The following is a 21,184-nucleotide window of genomic DNA, read 5'->3' as shown; positions in this document are numbered from 1 at the left end:
CTGCTACTGTCCTCCAGGCCTTGTGTCTTCACCCCCATCCCCCCCAGCCAGTCCCTAGCTCTCTCCCACCCTGCCTGGCTGGCCTCTCCTGTTCCTCAGAGGCAATGTCACTCTTCACTTCTCCAGGAGCCCTCCCCAGGGCACCCCCCCCAAAACCTTCAGGACACATATGACCATGTGAAGTTAGCACATTTCCTTGCTAACGGGTTTCTGGTGGCAACACCAGGAGGGAAGGGACCTGGGTCCATCCTCTTCTCTGGTGTCCTCCGGACCGAAGCGCTTGCCGAGTGGGTGAACGGAGTGTGTGTGGCTGAGCGAGCTCGAAGGGGCCTCCACCATGGGGCCTGAGCCAGCCGCTCGCTCTCCAGGCCTCCCCCTGCGGCTCCACACCCGCATCTCCCCAGCTGCGGGGAATTGGGCAAATGATGTCTGGGCCCAGAAACAGGGACAATGGACCTCGATCGCCTCCAAGCTTGTTCACATCTCCCTGGCTTCCCAGTCCCCGGCGTCCCTCCAGCCACCCACGCCCCGGCGCCTCCTCCCGGCCCCACCCTGCCCAGCCCCTCCCAGGTGCCTGCGGTTGTCACAGCCCTGGCTGCCACAGCACCTCCAACCCCGGGCGGCTCACCATGGGGGCTCTGAGGCCCTGGGCCCGATTCCCACTACTGGTGGTGGCCCACCTGCTGGCCCTGGGGATTGGGGCTGTGGTGTTTCAGGCCCTGGAAGGGCCTCCAGCGCTCCAGCTCCAGGCCAAGCTCAGAGCCGAGCTGGCCACTTTCCAGGCGGAGTATGGGGCCTGCCTGCCCCCCGGGGCCCTGGAGGAGCTGCTGGGCACCGCTCTGGCAGCCCAGGTCCACGGGGTCTCCAGCCTGGGCAATGGCTCAGAGGCCGGGAACTGGGACCTGCCCTCGGCCTTGCTCTTCACTGCCAGCATCCTCACCACCACGGGTAAGGGTGCCAGGCGGCCGGGCAAGAGGGGACTCCTGGGGACCCTGGGGGTGTAGCCCTTCTCCCAGCCCCCAAAGGTTAGCCAGAGCCCAGGCCTGACAAGGCGTGATGTCACAGCTGGCGCTTCCCACACCAACACCCCAACTGGTGCCTCCACTTCAGCTGCCAGGTGGGGTGTGTCGTCAGCCACACCCCCTGACACCCCCTAAGACCAGACCCCAGGGCCTGAGACAAAGGGAGGGGACAGGTATTGTGGGGTGAATTCTTGGGTGGAGGAAAATGGAGTGAACCCCGGATACAGATTAGGCCACCGACTGAGAAGCGAGTGTCCAGGGGAGGAAGTCCTGCTGAGATGTTAGCCATGGCAAGATGGCACGGAGATGAGGGAGGAAGAAATTCCTGGCAGAGGGAACAGCATGTGCAAAGGCCCAGAGAAATAAAGGAATGGGACACCCCCCACCAGCCCTGCAGGTTTTTCATCCTGGAAAGTGTTTAAATGTCTTTTGAATGAAGGTCTATATTGTCTGGTTCTTGTGACCAATCAGGAAACCTCTTTGCATTGGGCCAGAATCCCTGTGAGGGGTTCCATTTTGTCTGGAAGAGGCCTGCCCTTTGGGGCAGAGCGTGTCCTCCCCAGGCCAGCACAGTCCCCACCACTCCCTCTTGTCTCCCCTCGGGCTCCTCCAGGCACTCGAGTTTACCACCTTGGCAGGACTAGCCGGTCCTGTTCTCCCAGCACTGCCTGCTCTCCCACCTCGCCCTAAATCTGCACATACTTTTCCAGGCTGGAATGCCCTCTCGGGCACGCTGCCTCTTTTTGCAGCACCTGCCTGTCTCCCAGCACAACAAAGCGGGGCCCGGACAGACTCAGATGCTAGAACAAGGCCTAGCACACGGGATGTCTCAGTACTCCTTCAGGAGGTGAAACAGCGGGTACCATTCTTTCTAGTGGATTTGCAAGTATTGTATCGGTCAAGGGCAGAGCTGAGGAATCTGAGAACACTCAGCCTCCCCTGGGACAGGACAGCAGTTCTCAGAACTGTCCCAGCTACAAGAGGCCTAAGGTGACTGCCTCTTCTAATTCCTACATTTTCCAGAAAAGAGTGGCCAGAGAGGTTTGTTTATTTATGTATCTATTTATTAGAGAGTGGGGGGTGGGGGGGACGGTGCCCAGAGGGAGAGGGAGAGAATCTTTTTTTTTTTTTAAGATTTTATTTATTTATTTGACAAAGATCACAAGTAGGCAGAGAGGTAGGCAGAGAGAGAGAGAGGAAGGGAAGCAGGCTCCCCGCCAAGCAGAGAGCCCGATGCGATGCGGGGCTCTATTCCAGGACCCTGGGATCATGACCTGAGCCGAAGGCAGAGGCTTTAACCCACTGAGCCACCCAGGCGCCCCAAGAGGGAGAGAGTCTTAAGCAGGCTCCAGGCTCAGTGCAGAGCCCCACGGGGGGTTGATTTCATGACCCTGAGATTTTGACCTAGCCAAAATCAAGAGTCGGACACAACCAACTGAGAAGAGCGGCCAGGGAGGTTAAGAGACTTGCCTAAGACCCCCAGCGAATGAGGAGCAAAAAAGCCAGGTAGAGCCCGGGCCAGAACAGTTCCCATCATCTCGGCCACCAGAGGGCAGCCTTCTGCCGGACGCCTGGTTGGGGGACACTAGCATCCCTCTCGCAGGTTCATTGCCCACAGCCTTGCTCCTTTCCAGGCTATGGCTACCTGGCCCCACTGTCGGCTGACGGAAAGGCTTTCTGCATGGTCTATGCAGCCCTTGGGCTGCCAGCCTCCCTCGTGCTCCTGGCCACCCTGCGCCGCTGCCTGATGCCCCTGCTCTGTCGCCTGGGGGCCTGGGGAGCCAGCCGGTGGCAGCTGGCCCCGGCCAGGGCAGCGTTGCTGCAGGCGGCTGGATGGGGCCTGCTGGTGGCCGCGATCTTCGTGCTGCTTCCGGCCCTGGTGCTGTGGGGTCTGCAGGGTGACTGCAGCCTGCTGGAAGCCGTCTACTTCTGCTTCGGCTCACTCAGCACCATCGGCCTGGGGGACCTGCTGCCAGGCCGTGGCCGTGGCCTACACCCTGTGCTCTACCACCTTGGCCAGCTGGCCCTTCTTGGTGAGTCCAGCTGCCACGGAGTGGGAGGGAAAGGAGATGAGGGACGAGGAGCTGGGACCAGGACTCCCATAAAGTGCTGGGGAGGCTAAACGGCACAGGTGAAGGCCCTACGTAGGGTGCGGGGTGCGGGTTGTGTTTGGAAGAACCCTGATGGCTGCGTTCAGAAGACTGTGAGCGGCACCAGGTGCCAGGCGTGGCGGGTCACCTGCCTGGCAGGGGAGCAGGGAGCTGCCCTAGCCCACCTCTCCTCCCCAGGTTACTTGCTCCTCGGGCTCTTGGCCATGCTGCTCGTTGTGGAGACCTTCTCAGAGCTGCCACAGGCCCGTGCCCTGGTCAAGTTCTTTGGGTCCAGTGGCCCGATGACCGCTGAAGACCAAGGTGGCATCCTGGGCCAGGATGACCTGGCTCTGAGCACCCTGGCACCCTCGGCTGCAGCCCCAGAACAGGCCCCGACTTGCTGACCGGGGTCAGGTGATGGAGTTGAGCTCCTTCCAGGTGGACAAGCCTCCAGAGGAAGCCTCCAGAGAGGGGAGGGGAGGGGGGGGAAATGACTGTCAGGCCCTCAGGCAATAGTGCATTTTAAAAAGCGGGGCCAATAACCCTGACTGTTTTCGTCTCTTCTTTCAATGGGCCTCCTAAAGCGATCAACGACCCACGACCCAAACCCCATCATCCTGAAACCGCACCATCCTTTCAGGGTGAAGCCCCAGCAGGCCCTCGGCTGCTTCTTGGAACCTCCAAGCCCGCACGGGCCCCACTCGGGATCCCAGACGACCTTATCGGCCTCAGCCCCACCCCCTTCCGTCTATTGAAAGCCCCAGTCCTGAGAAAGGCTTGTCCAACTTTATTGCTCACGAAGATCAGGAAAGAGGGGAGGGCGGGGGCGCCCCGGCTCAGCGGCCATCCCTGCTCCTGCGGCGGCCGGCCCGGGGCCCCGCCGTCGGGGAGGGGCGGCTCTGCGGGGCGCTCCTGGGACGCCCCCCGACCTCCGGCCCTGCGAACACACGCTCACGCACTCACAAGGACCAATAAATACGGCCCGGACGGCATGGCCGTCCAGCCGCTCCCGGCGGTCCGGCCCCAGGGGCCACCCTCCTCCTCCCAGCTCAGGGGCGGCGGCGGCCCCCACGAGCGGCGCGCTGCGGCCGTGCGGCCCCGGTGCTCCGGAGCGCCAGCCCAGGGCGGCGACCCACGCGGCGGCGGCGGCGGCGGGAAAACCTGCGGTGCGGGCCGGCCGGGCTCAGCTCAGCGAACAGCGCTCGCGCCGGCTCAGCTGCCGGCTCAGCTTGCGGCGCCGCTGCTCCAGGCCGCGTTCCAGGCGCTCGTCCTCCTCCAGGGCGCTGCGAGGGCGCGGCTTCAAGTCAGAGTCGGGGCCCTGCTCCCGCTCTGCGCACCGCACCCCCACCCCCAGTCCCGCGGGCCGGAGCGAGCACCTCCCACCCCTCGCCCCCCAGACCCCCACGCGGAGCCTGCCCCACTCACATCCGCTCCCTGTGGTCCAGATCCCGGACCAGCTCGTCGCGCTGGTTCACCAGGGACACCAGCTCCTCCAGCAGAAGCTGCTCTCGGTGCTGCTGCGCGGCCGTTTTCAGCCAGTCTGAGGGCGGAGGAGGCTGAGGGTCAGGAGGCGCCGGCCCCTGCTCTGTCCTGGCTCTCAGCCCCTCCCGCCCCATCTCCCAGGCCCCATCGCCCACCTTCGATAGCTAGCATGGCCCGTAGCTCCCGGCTCAGCAGCTCAAACCTGCGCTCCAGGTCCTGCTCCTCGATGCTGTTTGGGGGGGTGGGGGAGGTGGGTCGCGGACAGGGGAAAGAGAAGGGGAGGGGTCCCACCGCTGTGACCGCTCCCTGCCCCCCCATGCCACCTCATTACCCGTTGGGGGGAGGGCTGGCCTGAGGGCAGCTCTGTATCCCTCTCCCTGCACCAAATCATCTTCCAGCTGTTCCCCGAGTTCTGGATGTTTATATGGTTTTCTCCCATCCCCACCACTCCTTCCTGTCTGTCTGTCTGTCTGTCTGTCTTTTAAAGAAACAACCTTGCAGGATTATTTGGATGATCATTATTCATAAGCCCTAAGTATTAGACCAAGGTTATTCTGAAAAATGATCCAAAATGCAAAGAAGGCAAAACTGCCTTCATCATGCAAGACTAGAAAAACAAACACGGCCAAGAGTCGCGTTTGACCCCACTTCGGGAGCCAACTCAGCTCCCCCTGGGCCTCGGTTTTCCTTATTGTAAAGGAACAGACTCAAACTGAGGCACTCAGCCCTGACCTGCCTGTTAGGTATCACGTTTTTCCCTGGGCCTTGGTTTTCTGATTCATAAAAACAGTACCAATTTACAAGGTGTACGACTTATACAGGACTTTTCCGGGGGAGGAAATAAGATGACTGAACAATTTTTCAAAAAGATCTTTGCAGAAAGAAGAAAGCGGTGAATAACTGACCAAAGCCGCCAAGATTCCCTTTGTTCTGCTGGCCAAGGGTTGGCTGGGGTTGGCGCCCGCACTGGGCGGGGCCTGCCTGCGCTGGGCGGGACCAGCCCGTGAAGGGTGGGGCCTGCCCGCGCTGGGCGGGGCCTGCCTGCACTCACAGCAGCTGGAGCTGGTCCTGCCTTCGGATGAGAGCGTTCTTCTTGTTGACCAACGTGAACCATTCCTGGATCAGCAACTCCTCCTGCAGCTTGTCGGCACCTAGAACCAGGCCAGGACAGTCACAAGGCCTGCCCCCAACCCAGATGGCAGGAGTAGGGTGGCTGGGGTGTGGGGACGGTGCTTGCTTCCCTGCAGGCATCCCAGAAACCAGAGCCGTGTGCCTCCAGCAAGCTGCTTCCCTTGTCCAGCTGTAAATGGGACAGTGACCCCAGCCTTGCCTCCTCCCAACTCCTCCCCAGATCGGGAAGGGCCGCAGGGCTAGGCAGACCTGGTAGCATGTGTTGGGGAGAGGACTTGGAGGCTACCCCACCTGACTCCATAAGGCTCCTCAGCTGGGTCTCCACCTCGGCTGCCCGCCCGTCTATCTGTCTCTGCTCCTGCTCCAGGGCCTGCAGCTCTGCGCACACATACTGACTTGTGTCCTGGAACCTTTGCTGCAAAATAGGGGGACAAAGGCCAGAGTGGGCTCAGCCCCTGCTCTGCCTAGAGAGTGCCCTCCACCAGCTCCGCCCACCCCAGCCCATCTTACCAGCCCAGCCTCCTCCGCTGGACTTGGGGGTGGCTCCTCGGAGGGGGCACTCCCACCTGCAGACAGAGACCAAGCTAAGACACCTCCAACTGACACCAGCCCCCCAGGGGATCCCCAGCTCAGGATGGATCTGTGAACAGCCTGAACTGAGCTGGGTTGCTCCTTCCGCAGAACTACTCACCAGGGGGCTGCTGTGGGGCTGTGGTTGTGGGTGGGACAGAGGCTGAGCTGGGGTCAGGGCTCAGGCCTTCCTGTGGAGAAAGAGGCCAGTGAGGCCTTGTAGGGCTTTCCCAACAGTACCACCCTGGGGCCAGCCACAGCCTCTTGCACAGGTAGGACAGGAGGGCCTCAGCTCAGGCCGTGCCCACCCCGCTGCTTCTCCAGTTCCAAGTGCACAGAGCTCCACCCCAGCCCCTCTAGGAAAACTGCCTCTTCAAGCAAAGGCCATGGCCTTCACCCTCCCTGGCCCTGTGGTCCTGGGCCGCTATACTCCCACTCTTGGAGCTGCACAGTCTTTGTTCCTGGGGCTGGGCTGATAAACCCTGGCTTCAGGGGCATGTTGTGAAAGCCAGGGATGAAAGACTGAGAAGGACCGGACAGGGGCCTCTCCTTCCCTCTCTTGTCCCCTCCTCCATGGAGCTCCATCAGGCCACTTCCCACTCGCATCCCCTAGCACTTGCGTCTCCATCATGGCCATGGGCCCACACAGTGACTCCAGCTACTGAGCTGACCTGATACAACTCATTGCAGGACCAAGGCCATCCTGAACCAGCACCTCCATATCCTGGCCAAAAGGGGGCACCCTCCTACTTTATCAAATCTAATGCCTGCTGGGCTCTCCACAGGACCCTCAGAAAAGGCCAGGTTGGCTGGACCTACCAATTTCAGCCTGGAAAGGCAGGGCTGGCCCTTTTTCTTTTTTTTTAAAGATTTATTTATTTATTTATTTTGACAGAGACCACAAGTAGGCAGAGAGGCAAGCAGAGGGGGGTGGGGAAGCAGGCTCCCCGCCGAGCAGAGAGCCCCATGCAGGGCTCCATCCCAGGACCCTGGGATCATGACCTAAGCCAAAGGCTGAAGCTTTAACCCACTGAGCCACCCAGGCACCCCAGGGCTGGCCCTTAATAGGCCCCACCCCTGGCTACCCACTGGGAGAGGCAGCTGGGGGGGTGGGGGGCAGCAGGTCCCCTCTGATGGCTCCTGCTCCAGCCTCCCTTCTGGGTCACAGGGTGGGAAGAAGGGCTTGAACCACCTGGCTGTCCAGCCCACCCTGCACTTCTCGGAGAGGCACCCCTGGACACACCCTGCTCAGGGGCCGCCTTCTGTGGCCTGGGTCAGCGGCAGCCATTCCCCAAGCCCTGCCTGCCGACTGCATCCTCAAGCCACAACTGAGGGGTCTTCCTAAAGCAGTCACGCGCTGGTGTCAGTCTCCCCCGACCCCCGCCTCAGCCCTCAGCCTTGTGGCCAAGGCCTGGTGGCAGCTGCGGCCTCTACTACTACCCCCTAACCGTGCGCATGGACTTTCGCTTCCCCCAATAGCTTCCTCGGCCCAGAATGGCCTCTCTCTGGGGCAGCCTCACATCGGCAAGCTTCACGACCCAGCTCAGCTCGGCCTCCCTGAGGCCCCTTCGGGTTCTCACACGGCTCCCCTCCCCCTCCCTCACCTTCACACATCCTGAAGCCTCACTGATCCCCAGGCTGGACTCACTGACTCCCTCACTGATCCCCAGTGCTCCCGCGTGGCCGCCCAGGCTGTCCCCGGCACAGCGCCCACGCCGTCATGGCTGCTGGCTACCCGTGTCTCCCTGCCCAGAGGTAGCCCCTGCAGACGGGGGTGGGAGGGGTGGCCAGGGGGTGCACATGGGGACCACCGATGAAGGGCTATTGACTAAATATCGATGCTTCTGGTGCAGCGCATATACGGACTCCTTCAGTTCCCCCAATGACCCCGGGTGTCGGGTGATTAACATCCCCAGTTTACAGATGAGGAAAATGGAGGTCAGAGATGAGGCTCATACAGAGCCTGGCTTAGCACCCAGGGCTGTCCAATCCTGTGATTTGTTCCCAAGCTTAGCCACCAATTTGCTCTTTGCCTCTGGGCCAGTGACACCCGCTGGGTTTCTGTTTGTGTCTTTTTTGTGTAGGAGGAAGCGCAGCCCTGTGTAATCTAGGGGTCGCAAAGCCCTAGAAAGGCATCTGGGGGAGAACACAGGTCCCCCCCCTTTTTCTTAAAGATTCTATTTATTTATTTAACAGACAGAGACAAGTAGGCAGAGAGAGAGGGGGAAGCAGGCTTCCCGCTGAGCACGGAGCCAGATGTGGGGCTCCATCCCAGGACCCTGGGATCGTGACCTGAGCTGAAGGCAGAGGCTTAACCCACGGGGCCACCCAGCCACCCCAACAGTTCCCCTTTTCTTTTTGACAGCACCCTGAAGGGGTGTCGCAAGGCCACTCTGGGAGGAACTTTCACGCCCTTGCATGCTTCTCATCCTCAGGGAGAGAGCACAGAGAGGTTAAATGGCTTGCCGGGGGTCACACAGCCAGTCAATACTGCGGGGCCTTATAGAAAGTGCCATTTAAGAGTTCTGGGTTCACAGGTGAACCTCAACTTCCTCTGCTTCTTCCTTTATCTCTCTGAGCCTCAATGTTCCCACCTGCAAAATGGGGTGATCATTCCTCCCTGGAAGGGGTATTGTGTGGAGTCAGTTAGGAGCCAATAAGGAGTCATGGGAACAGGCGAGGGACAGGGAAGTGGGCTCTTCACCAGGCAGAGCAGGCAGAGGCAGGAGGGTGAAGGAAAAACCCCAACCTCAGCAACAACTCAGCTTACTCACCCCAGCCCTGATGGGAATGCCAATGCTTCCTCATGTCTGACCCCAATTCCGCTTTCTATACCCTCATGTATGGCCCCTCCTCCAGGAAGCCTTTCTGGGCAGAGGCATCCTGCCTTCCCTATGGTGTTGCTTCCACCCCACCCCAGCTTCAAGGTGCCTGACGTCATCCCAGCCAGGACTCTGGGAGCTTCCAAGGGCAGGAACAGGCCTGACCTTCTCCCACTGCATGTATGGGGCATGGGGAATGGGAATGGCCAAGAACGAGGAGTCCCAGGGCGCCTGGGTCGTGGAGGGTCTGACTCTTGGTCTCTGCTCAGATCATGACCTCCGGGTCATGGGATCGAGCCCTGTATCAGGCTTGGCACTCAGCACAGACTGCTCGAGATTCTCTCTCTTCCTCTGTTCTTCCTCCTGCTTCTCTCACTCTCTCTCTCAAATAAATAAATAAATAAATAAATCTTTAGGAGAAAAAAGAAACAAAACAAAATGAGGTGTCCCCTCCAGGCCTATGGGACAAGGTCTGGAGAGGGGCCTGGCTCGGAAGGACCAGACGCTGGGACTTGGGCAGAGAAAGATACAGGATGGACCCTCCCCTTTGAGATTCAAAGAGCCACTGACACACATCAAGGAGGCATTGCCAGAGGCCAACAGATTGGCCCATGGGTGGCTGTGTCTGACCCCTGCCTACCACATCCCCTGTGGGTGCCTCCGGGCCCCTCCTGTCTCTCATTCCCAATGCCTGCCTCTGTCACTGCTCTGTCACTGCAAGACAGCCTCATCACCACCTGCGGGCCTTAGCTCCGTGGGATGATAGGCAGGCTGATCCCTAAGTGAGACGCCGGCTTTCCTGCCAGCGGTAATTGCAGCCGGTCCCCCCACGTGAGAACCACGCCCTCTCAGCTTTCATCTGGGAAAGCTTGCCCACCTGATCTATCAGCCTCGCTCACATGGCTGCTTCTTCCAGAAAGACTTTCCCAGTTTGTGCCCTCCTTTCTTTAGAACTCAGGGGTCATCCCCGGGCAGTTGAAGGCGTGGCCTCACAGAGCTGCCCCCGCTGTCACAGGCAGGACGGGTGCACTGGGTGGAAGGAAGCCTAGCATTTCGGCTGAAATGGCTTCAGTTTTCTTAAGCAAATCCCTGCCTTCTCTGGGACCGTCCCCCTTTCAGTGCAGTGACCACTGGACACCCCGAGAGCCCCTAACCTGAGACCTGCAGGGGCAGGGGTGGGGGGCATCAGCACCTGGCTGGGTCTACCACCTCCAACCTCCCGTTATGAGAGAAGAATGGATCTCCAGGACCTGGAGTTAAAGATCGGAGTCAGAGATCCTTGGGGTTGGGAGGCCCTGGATGGTCCCTGTGAGCACAGAAGTTCTGTCCCAGCTTACAGGACAATGGTGGCCCCTGGGTCATCTGCAGGGTGACCTTTTCCCTGCAGGGAAAGAAACGCCCAACCCACTTTACAGTTCTTAAACAGCAGTGCTGCTGAGTGCTGAAAACATGGAGTCTTCTAGGAACTTCCTACTCCTGCCCACGATTCTACCACCTGGGTGTCAGGCATTAGCCTATATCCCAAGACTGGAAACAAAGGTGGCGCCTCTGCCCCCGCTGCCGCAAGCCTGGGGGGCCTCGGCTTGCATGTGTCCCCAGCTCAGGAGCTCACTACCTCGTCGGGGGACTCCGCCGCTGCACCTCAGTCCCTCCACTCAGAAAGTGCCTCGCCGGGTCCAGCTGAACCCCGCCGCCCTGGGCCAGCCCTGCTCTTGGGGGCCTCTCCGGGCCAGTGCTTCGCTGGCCCGCTCTCCCGATCCCCGCGCCACAGGGGACACTCACTGCGGCCGCCGCTCCGGAAGTCCTACTAGCGGCTCCGGCGCCTCCGGCGGCTCCCGGGGCTCCCGCCGCTCCCGAGTCCCCGTCGTCCACCGAGAAGGAGTTGCTGTTCCGCAGCCGCGAGCGCCTCTTCTTCAGCAGGTCGGCGTCGCGCACGTGGGAGAAGGAGCCGTGCGCGCGGGGCGGCGGCACCGGCCCGGCCTCCCCGTTGACCGACGGCCGCCGCAGCCTCACGCCGCCCCCCGCGCCCGGCGCCCCGGCCCCGTTCACCAGCCCTTCAGCCGGGGGCACGGACGCCCGGGCTCCGGGGCCGTCGGCAGGGGCCTCCGCCCTGCGCGCCTCCAGGGCCGCCTCGGCACCGTGGTCCTTGGAGGCCGCCTCGGGAGCCGCCCGGTCCTCCGCGCGTTTCTCGGGCTCCTTGGGCCCCTTGGGCTCCTCCGGCGCCTCCGCCCGGTGCTCGCGCAGCCGCTGCGCCAGGCCCCCGGCGTGCAGGCCGTCGGGCGGGCTCGGCCGGGCGCCGGCCACACAATACGTGCCGGCGCCGCCGCCGCCCTCCAGCTGCACCAGCTGCAACTCCTGCCCGGTGCAGAAGGCGCGGATCTGGCACAGGTACGTCATGACGATGAGCTTGTCGGGCACGGACAGCAGCACCATGTCCGCCGGCTCCAGCAGCCGCGACACGCCCAGGGCCGCGAAGCCATCGAAGGCCTAGGAATGGGGGAGCTGGGGATCAGCAGCGGCGGCGGCGGCGGGCGTTACCCGGCAACTGGCAAGCCAGGGGTTGCCTAGCAACGCCTTCCCCCTTCCATTGGGGGAGATCTAGCTGCAGGGCCCGCCCCCGCCGTCACCCAGCAACCGCACACCGAAGGGTGGTTTGGGAAAAACCATCCGGTGGAAATATGCTGTAAAACAAAACTAAACTAAACTAAGGAAACCAAACGATTTAAAGCTCAAGAGAGTTAAAAAGTGGCAAAACTTCCAAAGTCCACGGCTGGGGCCCTGCAGCCCCCAGATTCCTCTCCTGAAGAGTTAGGGACCTGCCTGAAATCTTAGTCCTAGGCCTGGCTCTAGAACCTTCCCTCCAGGCGTGGCTCCCTCTGCATCTCACCTGCTTGTTATTCTGTTTGATGTTGAGCGGATCCAGGGAGGCATAGTCACTGCAGAGACAACACTGGTCAGAGGCTGGGCTCCCACAGCCCTCCGGGGAGGCTCCCCCATTCTTTCCCACCCGCTCCGGCGGCTCACATCTTGTCTGGGTAGAATCGGTGCAGGATGGCACAGAAGGCCAAGCCATTGCGCCACGATGTAGTGAAGTTGGTGACTCGGACGCCACGGTAGCCAGCGGTGACTTCCTGGCACCACTCCAGCAGGGACTGACTGGAGCTGACTGGGGCAGGCGGTGCCTAGGGACACAAGGATGGGTTCAGGGCCTGTGAACATAGGACCGTGCCCTCTGCCCCTCGGGCAGAAAACAGCCCCAGCTCTGGGTTTGCAGGGATCACCAGAGACCACTGGTCAGAGCCCTGGGACCAGGCAAAGGGTTTCCAGCTCTGCGGTTATCTACCAAGGTCACCTAAAAGGTCAGTGGCCCCCAGGCAAGATCAGAGGACACCAGCAGCCACACCTCAAGGTCAGCCCAGAAAATCAGCTTAGGGGGTGTCCGGCTCCATGCAGCCCAGGAAAGACAAGAAGGGGGAGCCAGGGCATCCTGAGAGAGGAGAGGGTGAGGGGGGCTCCTTGAAGCTGAGCCCCTGTCCCACCACTCCCCAGTCCACCAGGTGGGTCCATGCAGAGCCGCCGTTAGCTCAGCCCCAGGTTAGTGGGAAGCAGCAGACTGGGCCCTCGGCGGCCCCCGTCCCTACCTGGCTGCCCGGCAGCCTCCTGTCCTCTTCAGGCTCCTCTGGGGAAGAGGCCCCTGAGGGCTTGGGCACCCCAGCCCCTGCCCCGCTGGCCACCTGCACCTCAGTCAGGCTGGCCTCTGGGAGGTCTGCCTTAGCTTCTTTCCCCTTCTCCGTCCCCGAGACCCCAGCTTCTGCATCCTGGGCCTCCAAAACACCGGATTTGTTCTCTGGTGGCCCAAAACCCTCCACCTGTACTTCCGGGGCTCCCCAAGCCCCAGACTTGGTCTCTGAAACCCCCTGAGCCCCAACTTCCACCTCCTGGACCCTTAAAACTGTACTCTCCACCTCTGCCTCTGCTCCCTGAGGCCCTAAAACTCCATACTTAGGGATGGGATCCTGTAAAGCCTCATATTTGAGGGTCCCCCCAAGCCCAGTCTCTGCTTCCTGGACCCCCAAAGTCTCAGCCTTCGCCTTCTCAGCCTCTAACACTGTAAACTCTGGCTGATGAGTCCCTAGTTCCTCAGCCTCTGCCATTCCAGCCTCTGTCCCTAAAACCCTTGAATCTACCACCTCTGTCTCCTGGGCTCCTGTCATCTCATTCTCTGTCCTGGGGACCCCTGAACCCCCAGCTTCTAGCTCCTGGGCCGTCTCAGTCTCAAATACTGGCATCCCTGAACCACCCACCTCTATTCCCTGGGTCCCTGCTATCTCAGATTTTATCCCTGAAACCCCCACTTTTGTCTCTTGGGTCCCCAATATCTCCACCTCTGCCCTCCCAGCCTCTATCTCTGGTGTCCCAGAACCTCCCCCCTCTGTCTCCTGGGCCCCCCATATTTCAGATTCTGCTATCTCAGCCTCTCTCCTCAGTATCCCTGAACCACTAGCTAGCTCCTGGGTTCCCAGTATCTCAGTCTCTGCCATCCTAATCTTTGTCCCCAGAAATCCTGAATGCTCAGCCTCCGTTTTCTGGGTTCCCAGTTCCTCAGACTCTGCCATTCCGTCAGCCTCTGAGTCCAGGACCCCTGATCCCACGGTCTTCGTCTCCTGGGCCCCCAATACCTCAGCTTCTGCTGTCCCAGTCTCTATCTCTGGGAATCCTGATCCCCTCATTTCTGTCTCCTGGGTCCCCAGTACCTGTGACTCTGCCACCCTAGTCTCTGTTCCCAGGATGCTCAAATCCCCAGCCTCTGCCTCCCCAAACCCCAGATCCCTAGACATTACTCCTTGGTCAGCTGCTGGTGGGGCCCTCTGGTGCCTGCTCACCTGGGACCTGATGCTTGCTGCTCCAACAGAGGGACCCTGCTCCAGGCCTGTCCCCCCAACACCAGGGGCTCTGCCTTTCACCTCTGCACCCTCTCTCTCCTGGCCTGCGGCAGCCCCGGCCCCCTTGAGGTCACCAAGAGGCGGGGTGTGCCCCGCAGGCTCCGCTGGGGACGTGCTCAGGATTGTGGGAGCCTCATTCCTGCTCCTAACCCCTGCCCTTCCCTGGCAGCCCCTCGGAGGAGCCTCGGGAGTCTCCTTGAATCTGGCCTCAGACATCACCCCTGTAGCTTCGGACCCCTTGGTGTCTTCGTGTCTCACCTTTGATCTCTGCTTAGCATCCACTTGACTTGGTCCTAAACTCTCTTCAGCCTTCCCCGCGCTGATGTCTGACCTCTTAGTGTTCACCTCTCTGCCTCCTGACTCGTGCCCGGCGTCCACCCCCCTAGCCCCTGGCCTGTCCCCAGCGTTCTCCTCCTCCACCTCAGGTTTCTGCCCTACCAGAGAGACTCTGGAGCCTCCACCCTCGATGCCCAGGCCCAGCCCGGGTCCCTGAGCCTCTGTCCCTTCCTGAGGGCTTCCCTGGGCCTGGGTCTCCCCAGAGGAACCCACTCCTGCTAGGGGAGCGCCTAAGGCTTTGGGAGCCTCATCGTCCCCTTGGGTGCCTGGGGGCCAAGGGGCATCAGAGCCTTTCCGGAGCCGAGGGGCTGGGCTGGGGGCCGCATCCTGGCCTGGCTGTCTTGAAGACCTGAGGGGAGAGCAGGAGAAAGCATTGGGGAACCCACATAGCTCCCCACTGACAGCCCCATCCCCATATTTCTGATTGCTGAGGCCCCAGAAAGGCAGGAAGGAAGGGGGAATGGAGCTTTCTAACAGTGGGGCAGGGGATGGAGGTAGGGCCCATCCCAAATCTCACCTCCTCTCTGGTGGGGTTCCCGGGGGCCCCTCCTGGCCCCCTGCCACAGCAGCTGGTTCTGACCCCTGGCCCCGGGAGGCCCTGGCTGGGGGCACAGGGGCACTCACAGGGGCTGGGCTGGTATCCTCCGTGCTAGAAGGACGGGCAGCTGGGGAGGAAGGAAGGGAGGGGCGCTTAGGCCTGGGCCCTGAGACTAGAGGTCCATTCCCTCCCCAGCCCTAGCCCCCCAGCCTGGGCCTCACCTGCCTGCGGGGCCTGTGCCCGGCCCCCCTCCTCCTCCTCACAAACTGTCTTCAGCTCCCGAGGTGGGTCTGGGGGGAGGATGGGGGGCAGGTCAGCCCAGGGGAGGGCCCCTCAGGTCGGACCCCTTTCCCCCCCAACCAGAGTCTTGGGCCTACCTGGGAAACGCCCCAGCCTCAGGGCACCGGCCCGGCCTGCGAGAAGAGACAGGCCCTCGGATGCAGAGAGAGAGAGAGAGAGAGAACCGCAGGGACAGACAGAAACAAAGCCTTAAGGAGCCAAGGGAAGGGTGAGGAAGCTAGTGGCTGAGCACGAGGGTCGGTGGTGAGGGTTGGGGAACCAGGCCGGCATCTCCCCGCCATGCCGAGCTCAGCTCAGGACACCAGCTCAGGACAGGTGCCAACCTGGGCAGGCGCCCCGCCGGGGCTGAGGAGAGGGCCTGGAGGACTCAGCTAATGCGCTAGGCTGCCACGGGACTAGGAGCCAAGTTTGGACAGTCAGAGCTGCTGGGCAGGTTGGGACTGCCTGGGCAGGAGCGAGCCCCCCGACTGGGCCTGCGCCAGCGGCCCGCGGCCCGGCTCACCCCCACCCTCCCTCGGTCCTGGTGATCTCATCCGCGGCAGGCTATGAGCCCACCTGGCTGCGGGGCATGAGCCCGTGCTTCGGGGGCCCCTGGGCCATTAGCCTCCTCCTCATCGCTCTCAGCAAAGTCGTCCAGGTTGCCCACATCGCTTGGCTTCACGCTCATGAGGCTGGCAAGACTCTGCATGTCATCGTCCCTGGTGGGGGGTGGGGAGGGTCAGAGGTCGGGGGTGAGAGCTGGGGTCGGAGGTGCAGACCAAGGCCAAGGAAAGAGGGTGGGCACTCACGTGGCGCGTCCCTCCCGCAGCAGAACCCCGGAGAGGGTGAGGCTAAGCTCGGCGTGTACCACCTTCACCGACTTGGGCTTTAGCCGCAGCCGCAGGGGGACTGGGGCCGGCACGGGCCCTGCGTGGTGGGCCAGGTCCACGTCGGCCGTGGCCAGCACCTTCCGCTGCCCCTTAGACTCCTGCGGGCCAGGGAGAGGGGCCAGGGGAAGGGCCATCAGTGCCATCCCTCAGCCCCCAAGAGCCCGGGCCCCAGCCTGCTGGGCCACTCACATTCTCAATAACAAACGTCCACTCTTTGGCCTCGTACTGGTCCACATGAGGGTCCTAGGAAAGGGGGCACTGGTGAGTACAGCGGCTCTGGGGTGAAGGCAGCGTGGGGAGAAGGGCCAGCTGTCTCTCATACTGCTCGGGGCCCTACCTGTGCATGCTACCTCCTCCGAGGAGACCTCCTGGGCCACCTCCACCCCCATCTCGGTTCTCGGTCTCACCCCTTTGTGCTCTGCTATTTGGATAGATAACCCACTGGGGGATCCCCCGTGTTGCCCCCCCCCCATTCCCACCTGTGCAGAAGGGCTAGGGACTCACCCTGTAGAGGGTCACAGAGATGTCCACATTCTCCGGCACCATCCACACCACAGTGCCCCGGTACGGGTTCTGGATGCCTGGCTGCCAGCTGTGGGCCTGCAAGGCACAGTCTGAGGCCTCCCTGACTCATGGCTCTCCCCTCGCCCCCTGCCCTTAGCCCCAGACTCGACCTCATCTTTCTCTCCTTTATATGGTTTCAGATCCAAACCTACACCAGACTCCACTCCCCCATCAGGCCTCACTCACCCACTATCCCCACACCCTGCTGGCCTCACCCCCAGCGGGCGACCTCCCCCACCTTGGAGCAGACTCGTCGGTTCCGCCGGGTCCACACCACCACCAGCTTATCGGGTTGCCTGGGGGTGGGGAGAAGGAGGTTCTACTCAGTTAGGCCCACCCGGCCTGGCTCTCCATCTCCTCCGGGGTCTTCCTTCTGCCCACATCCCCCTCCCCCAGGAGATGGCCCAGGCAGCTGGTTATCGGGAGCCACCAGGAGCAGGGTGAGGCGGCGCAGGCAGGGCGGGGCCCAGGGCAGAAGGGCAAAGGCCCCATGTGGGTCTGCAGGGATCGTGAAGACAGACAGCAAGAGAGACAGTGACGTTCAGAGAGGCAGGCACACAGAGACGGAAAGACCCACATAAACCCAACAAGGACCTTGCAAGAGACACAGACTTAGAGACGCGGAGAGGCACAGACTCAGAGTTAAACAAACCTATTCACTCACAAATATGTGGGGAGTACACCCTGTAAACCTAGCCCAGTTTAGGGGCAGGGCAGAGCAGAGCTAAAGGGAGGCAAGACCCTTCCGGGGCTGGGGACGACAGAGGCTGGGGAAGAGTGCCAGTCAAGAAGGAAAATAAATTAACAAGCGGACTTCAGGGAGACGGGAGAGAGCCACTGGGATCCTCTTGAGGTTGGGGTGTCTGGGCAGAGGCTCAGAGGGAGGGACAGGCTGTGCGCGGGTCTGGAGAAGGAAGGCTCCAGGAAGAAGGAATGGCAAGCGAGAAGGTCTGAGCTTGGGGGGAGGCTTGGGGTCAGAGCGAGGGGTAGAGGGTGGGAGGTGGTCGGGGAGGAGGAGGGTCAGCTTGCCATTAGATACCCACAGCCCGGGGGCCCTGAGAATCAGCCATGCTCCCCAACTCTCAAACCCCGAGCTCTGGACTCTAGCTTTGCAGGGCCCCTGAACTCCCACAAGGGACATCAAGGAAGACTTCCAGAGGGTGACCGCCAGGCTGAACCGCACAGGCTAGAGCAGACTCAGGGGAGAGGCAGAGATGTGAAGAGACAGATAAACACAAGAGCAAGAGTTGCTTGCGCGGAGCCCGGCCCCCCAGAACTGACACATGGCTGGGCCGGGGAGGGAGAAGGCTGTCTCAGGTGAGAGGGTCCAGCTGTAACCCCGGAGGGTGAGGGTGGTTGAGGGGACCATGAGGCCGAGGACAGCCCCAAGCCAGGACGCTTAGGTCTGCCCACCTCACCGCCCCTCTGTGGGCTGAGGCTGGACAAATGGCTTCCTGGTTAGCCCCTGAGGATGCTGAGGCCCAGAGAGGTTGGGAGCCAGGCAGGGTCACAAAGCAGAGCCCAGAGCCCTCTGGCCTGCAGCCAAGCTCCTCTTCCCAACCCCAGACTGTAGGCGATGGCTGAGCAAGGTAGCCATGGGGCCTGCCCAGAAAGGGGAAGCAGACAGGGGGTGCCTAGAGAGGGCGGGGCCTGGCCAGGCAGCCTGACTCAGGCTGGGCACACCCTCCTGGGCAGTCAAGACCTGGGCAGGGGCAGCTTCCTATCCTGGACTCCCATGACTCAGATGCATTGCCACTGCCCGCACCCCAGGCCTGCGCTCTGGGACCATGCCCAGCGTTCCCCCCCTGGCTCCCCCCAGGATCCTGAGGCAGAAGGCAGAAGCCAGAGGCCGGGGTTCAAGTCCTAGCCCTGTGCTGTGTTACCTTAGCCAGGCCCTGGTCTTTTCTGGGCCTCACCAAGGCAGTGAGCTGGCCCTCTGGCTGGCGCAGTCAAAACCAGGGATATGGCTGCTGCCCCAGGGACCCCAGCCTCCTGCTTACTCTCCTCCCTTTGGACCCCATAATCCCTTCCTGCCTGAGCAGCTCTTCCTCTTGGGAGCCTAAATTTAGCCGGGCCTGGCCCTGGCGGGTGAGGCCCCCACAGCTGTGCCCTAATCCAGCCAAGGGAAGCCGACACCAGCGAACACCAGTGAACACGTATATTTAGGGTGTGACGCAGGGGTCCCGGCAGCTGCGGGTGGGAGCACGTGAACGAGATGCCCCCTGGGGCCCTCAGGCGTCCAGTTAGGTCCTGTACACTCTCACCTATCCTCCCCACCCCGCAGCCGCGCCCTCCAAGCCCTCTCCTCCCAGACTCCGAGCCTTCTAGGCCCTCAGGCTCCTTTAAGTAGATGGGGCCTCCCTCCTCATCCCTCCCAGTGCTCAGTTTCCCCTTTTAAGGACATCATGGAGACACAGCCAGCCTCCCAGCACCCACTCTGGCTCAAGTGTGCGTGTGGGTTCCTCTGGCTCAACCAGCGGGCAGAGGAGGAGGGGGCAACACCCTTGCTCTGCGCTGCGGTCCGTGGAGGTTTCTGCCACGACCAGGCCACCCGCAGACCTCAGAACTTGCTCCCTTTTCTGATGTTACCCCAACCGTCCCTCTGGTCACAAAAACATGAGACCTCCCTTCCCCCAGCGCTGAGCGCCACTAGGGAAGGTGTGGGCACAGACAGATTCTCAGGCCTGCCAGTTCTGACCTCCACTCCCCAAAAGCGACCCACACCCCCAACTCCAGGGGTCCCACAAGCTGCAGAGGCATTTTTGAGTCTCTGTGTCTGGGACACCAGGGCCCAAGGTGGAGGCAAGGGGCCACCGGGCTGGGGACAGGGTTTTCTCGGGCTCCAGCGGCGCCGTGGGGTCCCAGCCGGTCTGCGGAGGCCCCCAGGCCTCCCTGCCACTCACCATTTCTTGGTGCACTCCACCACCAGCTCGTGGTAACAGGCCACAAACTGGAACTTGGCGGCCCGCTTGCCCACTCGCTGCAGGCGCTTCCACACCGAGGTCATGGCCCCCGCCGCCCCCGGCGCCCGCTCCTCAGACTCGGGGCTCCCGCTGGCCCACGACCGCTGGCCGGGCCTGGGTCCCCATGGCCCCCCGGGCTGCTATCCGCGCCGCCCGCCCCGTCCGTGGGAGATGTCCGAGGCTCGGACCCGGAGCCGATCACCCCGCTGCCGCCGCTGGGGCCCGCCGGGTGGTCGGGCTGAGCCGGCCGGGTCGTCGGGGCGCGTCGGGGCGCGTCGGGTCGCGGGAGCGCTGAGCGGCGAGCGCGCCGTTTCCTGGAGCCGCACCCCCGTCGGAAGGCGGGCGGGGCTCCGGCGGGGGGCGGGGGCCGGGGCCGGGGCGGGAGCGGGGGGCGGGGCGGCCTGGCTTCCGGGGCCTCGCGCGGCGGCCGCTGTTGGGGCGGCAGCGGGGGAGGGGGGGTGTGTGCCTGGGGGGCGTACCAAGGGGCCCGCCCGGACAGCACGGCCCGCTGATAGCGCGCGGAGGCGGTGTGGACGCGTGGGCCGGGGAGAGAGCTACCAGCAACTTGGTGCCGCCCTCAGGAGCACTGCCCGGGCCGCCACCCTTCCTGCCCGCAGCCCTGGGAGGTACGTACTGATTGACGATGGCCCCATTTCACAGGTGGGGGAAACAGAGCCCCAGAAAGAACAGACATGCTCAGGGCCACGCTGCGAATCTGGGCCAGAGCCATCTGTCAACACTGGGGTGGCAGACTCCTGCTGTCATCTAGGTCTTAGAGCAGAGTCAGGGGTCAACTCGAGTGTCCCTACCTTTGGGTAGCACGCATTTGCCAGTCACGGAAGACAGTCCCAACACCCCACAAGCAGCTGATTTCCAACAAGTGTGTGACTTTGGGCAAAGTACTAACATTCTGAGCCTCAGTTTCTACCTCTGTTAAATAGGGATAATTATAGTTCTGACTCTTACAGTCACTGAGAGTAGGAAATCTTGGGAAGCATTCCTACATAGACTGGCTGATTTTCTGAGGTCTCATTAAACGGAATCCGTTATTGCAGACTGGAGGGAGGGAGGGAGAGAGAGAGAGAGTGTGTGTGTGTGTGTGTGTGTGTGTGTGTGTAAGCAGGAGCTTGGGCTACACACACACACACATTTACTCTACCTCTCCTAAGAAGCCTGCCCCAGGCATTAGCTGCCTTGTTCACACCTAGATCAGAGCCCTTATCGCCTACCTGCGGGCCCAGCATGCTAATGAGCACCTCCCGGTGTCAGGGCTGGAGTTAGGGAACTGCCCTGGGGGCAGCTCCTCAGCTTTCCCTCCCTGCCGGCACTAGGAAAGGTTTGTGAACGGACTGCAACCTGGTGCTTAATAAAGACTTGGTTTGAACAGCCTCTCTGACCTGCCAAGAGTGCCGACTGTTGTCTCCAGAGGCAAGGGACCGTGCGCAGGGTGTGGGGGTGAGCAGCCTGGAAGCCTAAGTGTGTAACCACGAGGTCCTCTCCTCTTCGTCTCAGGGAGCTGTAGGGGGTTTATGTGTGTGCCTGGAGGTCTGAACA

At 62.0% G+C, this 21,184-nt stretch overlaps 2 protein-coding genes across 9 annotated transcripts; one reads left to right on the top strand and one right to left on the bottom strand.

Moving 5' to 3' along the window:
- The first annotated feature begins 279 nt into the window (after positions 1-279).
- Positions 280-3,855, top strand: KCNK7 (potassium two pore domain channel subfamily K member 7). 2 transcript variants are annotated; one of them, XM_082748544.1, is made up of 3 exons: positions 280-948; positions 2,657-3,055; positions 3,753-3,855. In XM_082748544.1, exons 1-3 carry the CDS (start codon positions 423-425, stop codon positions 3,755-3,757), a joined length of 930 nt encoding a protein of 309 aa, XP_082604670.1. In that variant the 5' UTR covers positions 280-422; the 3' UTR covers positions 3,758-3,855. The 2 variants fall into 2 exon arrangements, with proteins under 2 accessions (XP_082604670.1, XP_082604669.1); XM_082748543.1 differs by lacking the exon at positions 3,753-3,855 and adding an exon at positions 3,311-3,654 and having other exon boundaries at positions 287-948.
- Positions 3,856-3,883: 28 nt separating this feature from the next.
- EHBP1L1 (EH domain binding protein 1 like 1) lies at positions 3,884-19,967 on the bottom strand. Of its 7 annotated transcripts, XM_082748447.1 has the most exons (20): positions 19,571-19,960; positions 16,906-16,963; positions 16,608-16,703; positions 16,293-16,346; positions 16,023-16,201; positions 15,790-15,932; positions 15,312-15,347; positions 15,156-15,224; positions 14,914-15,061; positions 12,759-14,745; positions 12,142-12,299; positions 12,005-12,053; positions 10,900-11,604; positions 6,417-6,486; positions 6,236-6,291; positions 6,017-6,140; positions 5,646-5,745; positions 4,750-4,823; positions 4,538-4,652; positions 3,896-4,395 (listed from the first exon to the last, which is right to left on the bottom strand). In XM_082748447.1, the coding sequence occupies exons 1-20, from the start codon at positions 19,672-19,674 to the stop codon at positions 4,296-4,298; spliced, it is 4,425 nt and encodes a 1,474-aa protein (XP_082604573.1). In that variant the 5' UTR covers positions 19,675-19,960; the 3' UTR covers positions 3,896-4,295. The 7 variants fall into 7 exon arrangements, 6 of the variants coding, with proteins under 6 accessions (XP_082604568.1, XP_082604569.1, XP_082604570.1 ...); XM_082748442.1 differs by lacking the exon at positions 15,312-15,347 and having other exon boundaries at positions 3,884-4,395; positions 19,571-19,959; XM_082748443.1 differs by lacking the exon at positions 15,312-15,347 and having other exon boundaries at positions 3,884-4,395; positions 14,001-14,745; positions 19,571-19,956.
- Between the last annotated feature and the right edge of the window lie 1,217 nt (positions 19,968-21,184).

This window comes from Mustela nivalis (genome assembly GCF_964662115.1).
Source record: "Mustela nivalis genome assembly, chromosome: 9".
NCBI classification, from domain to species: Eukaryota; Metazoa; Chordata; class Mammalia; order Carnivora; family Mustelidae; genus Mustela; species Mustela nivalis.
This window is presented reverse-complemented; position numbering and strand designations above follow the sequence as displayed.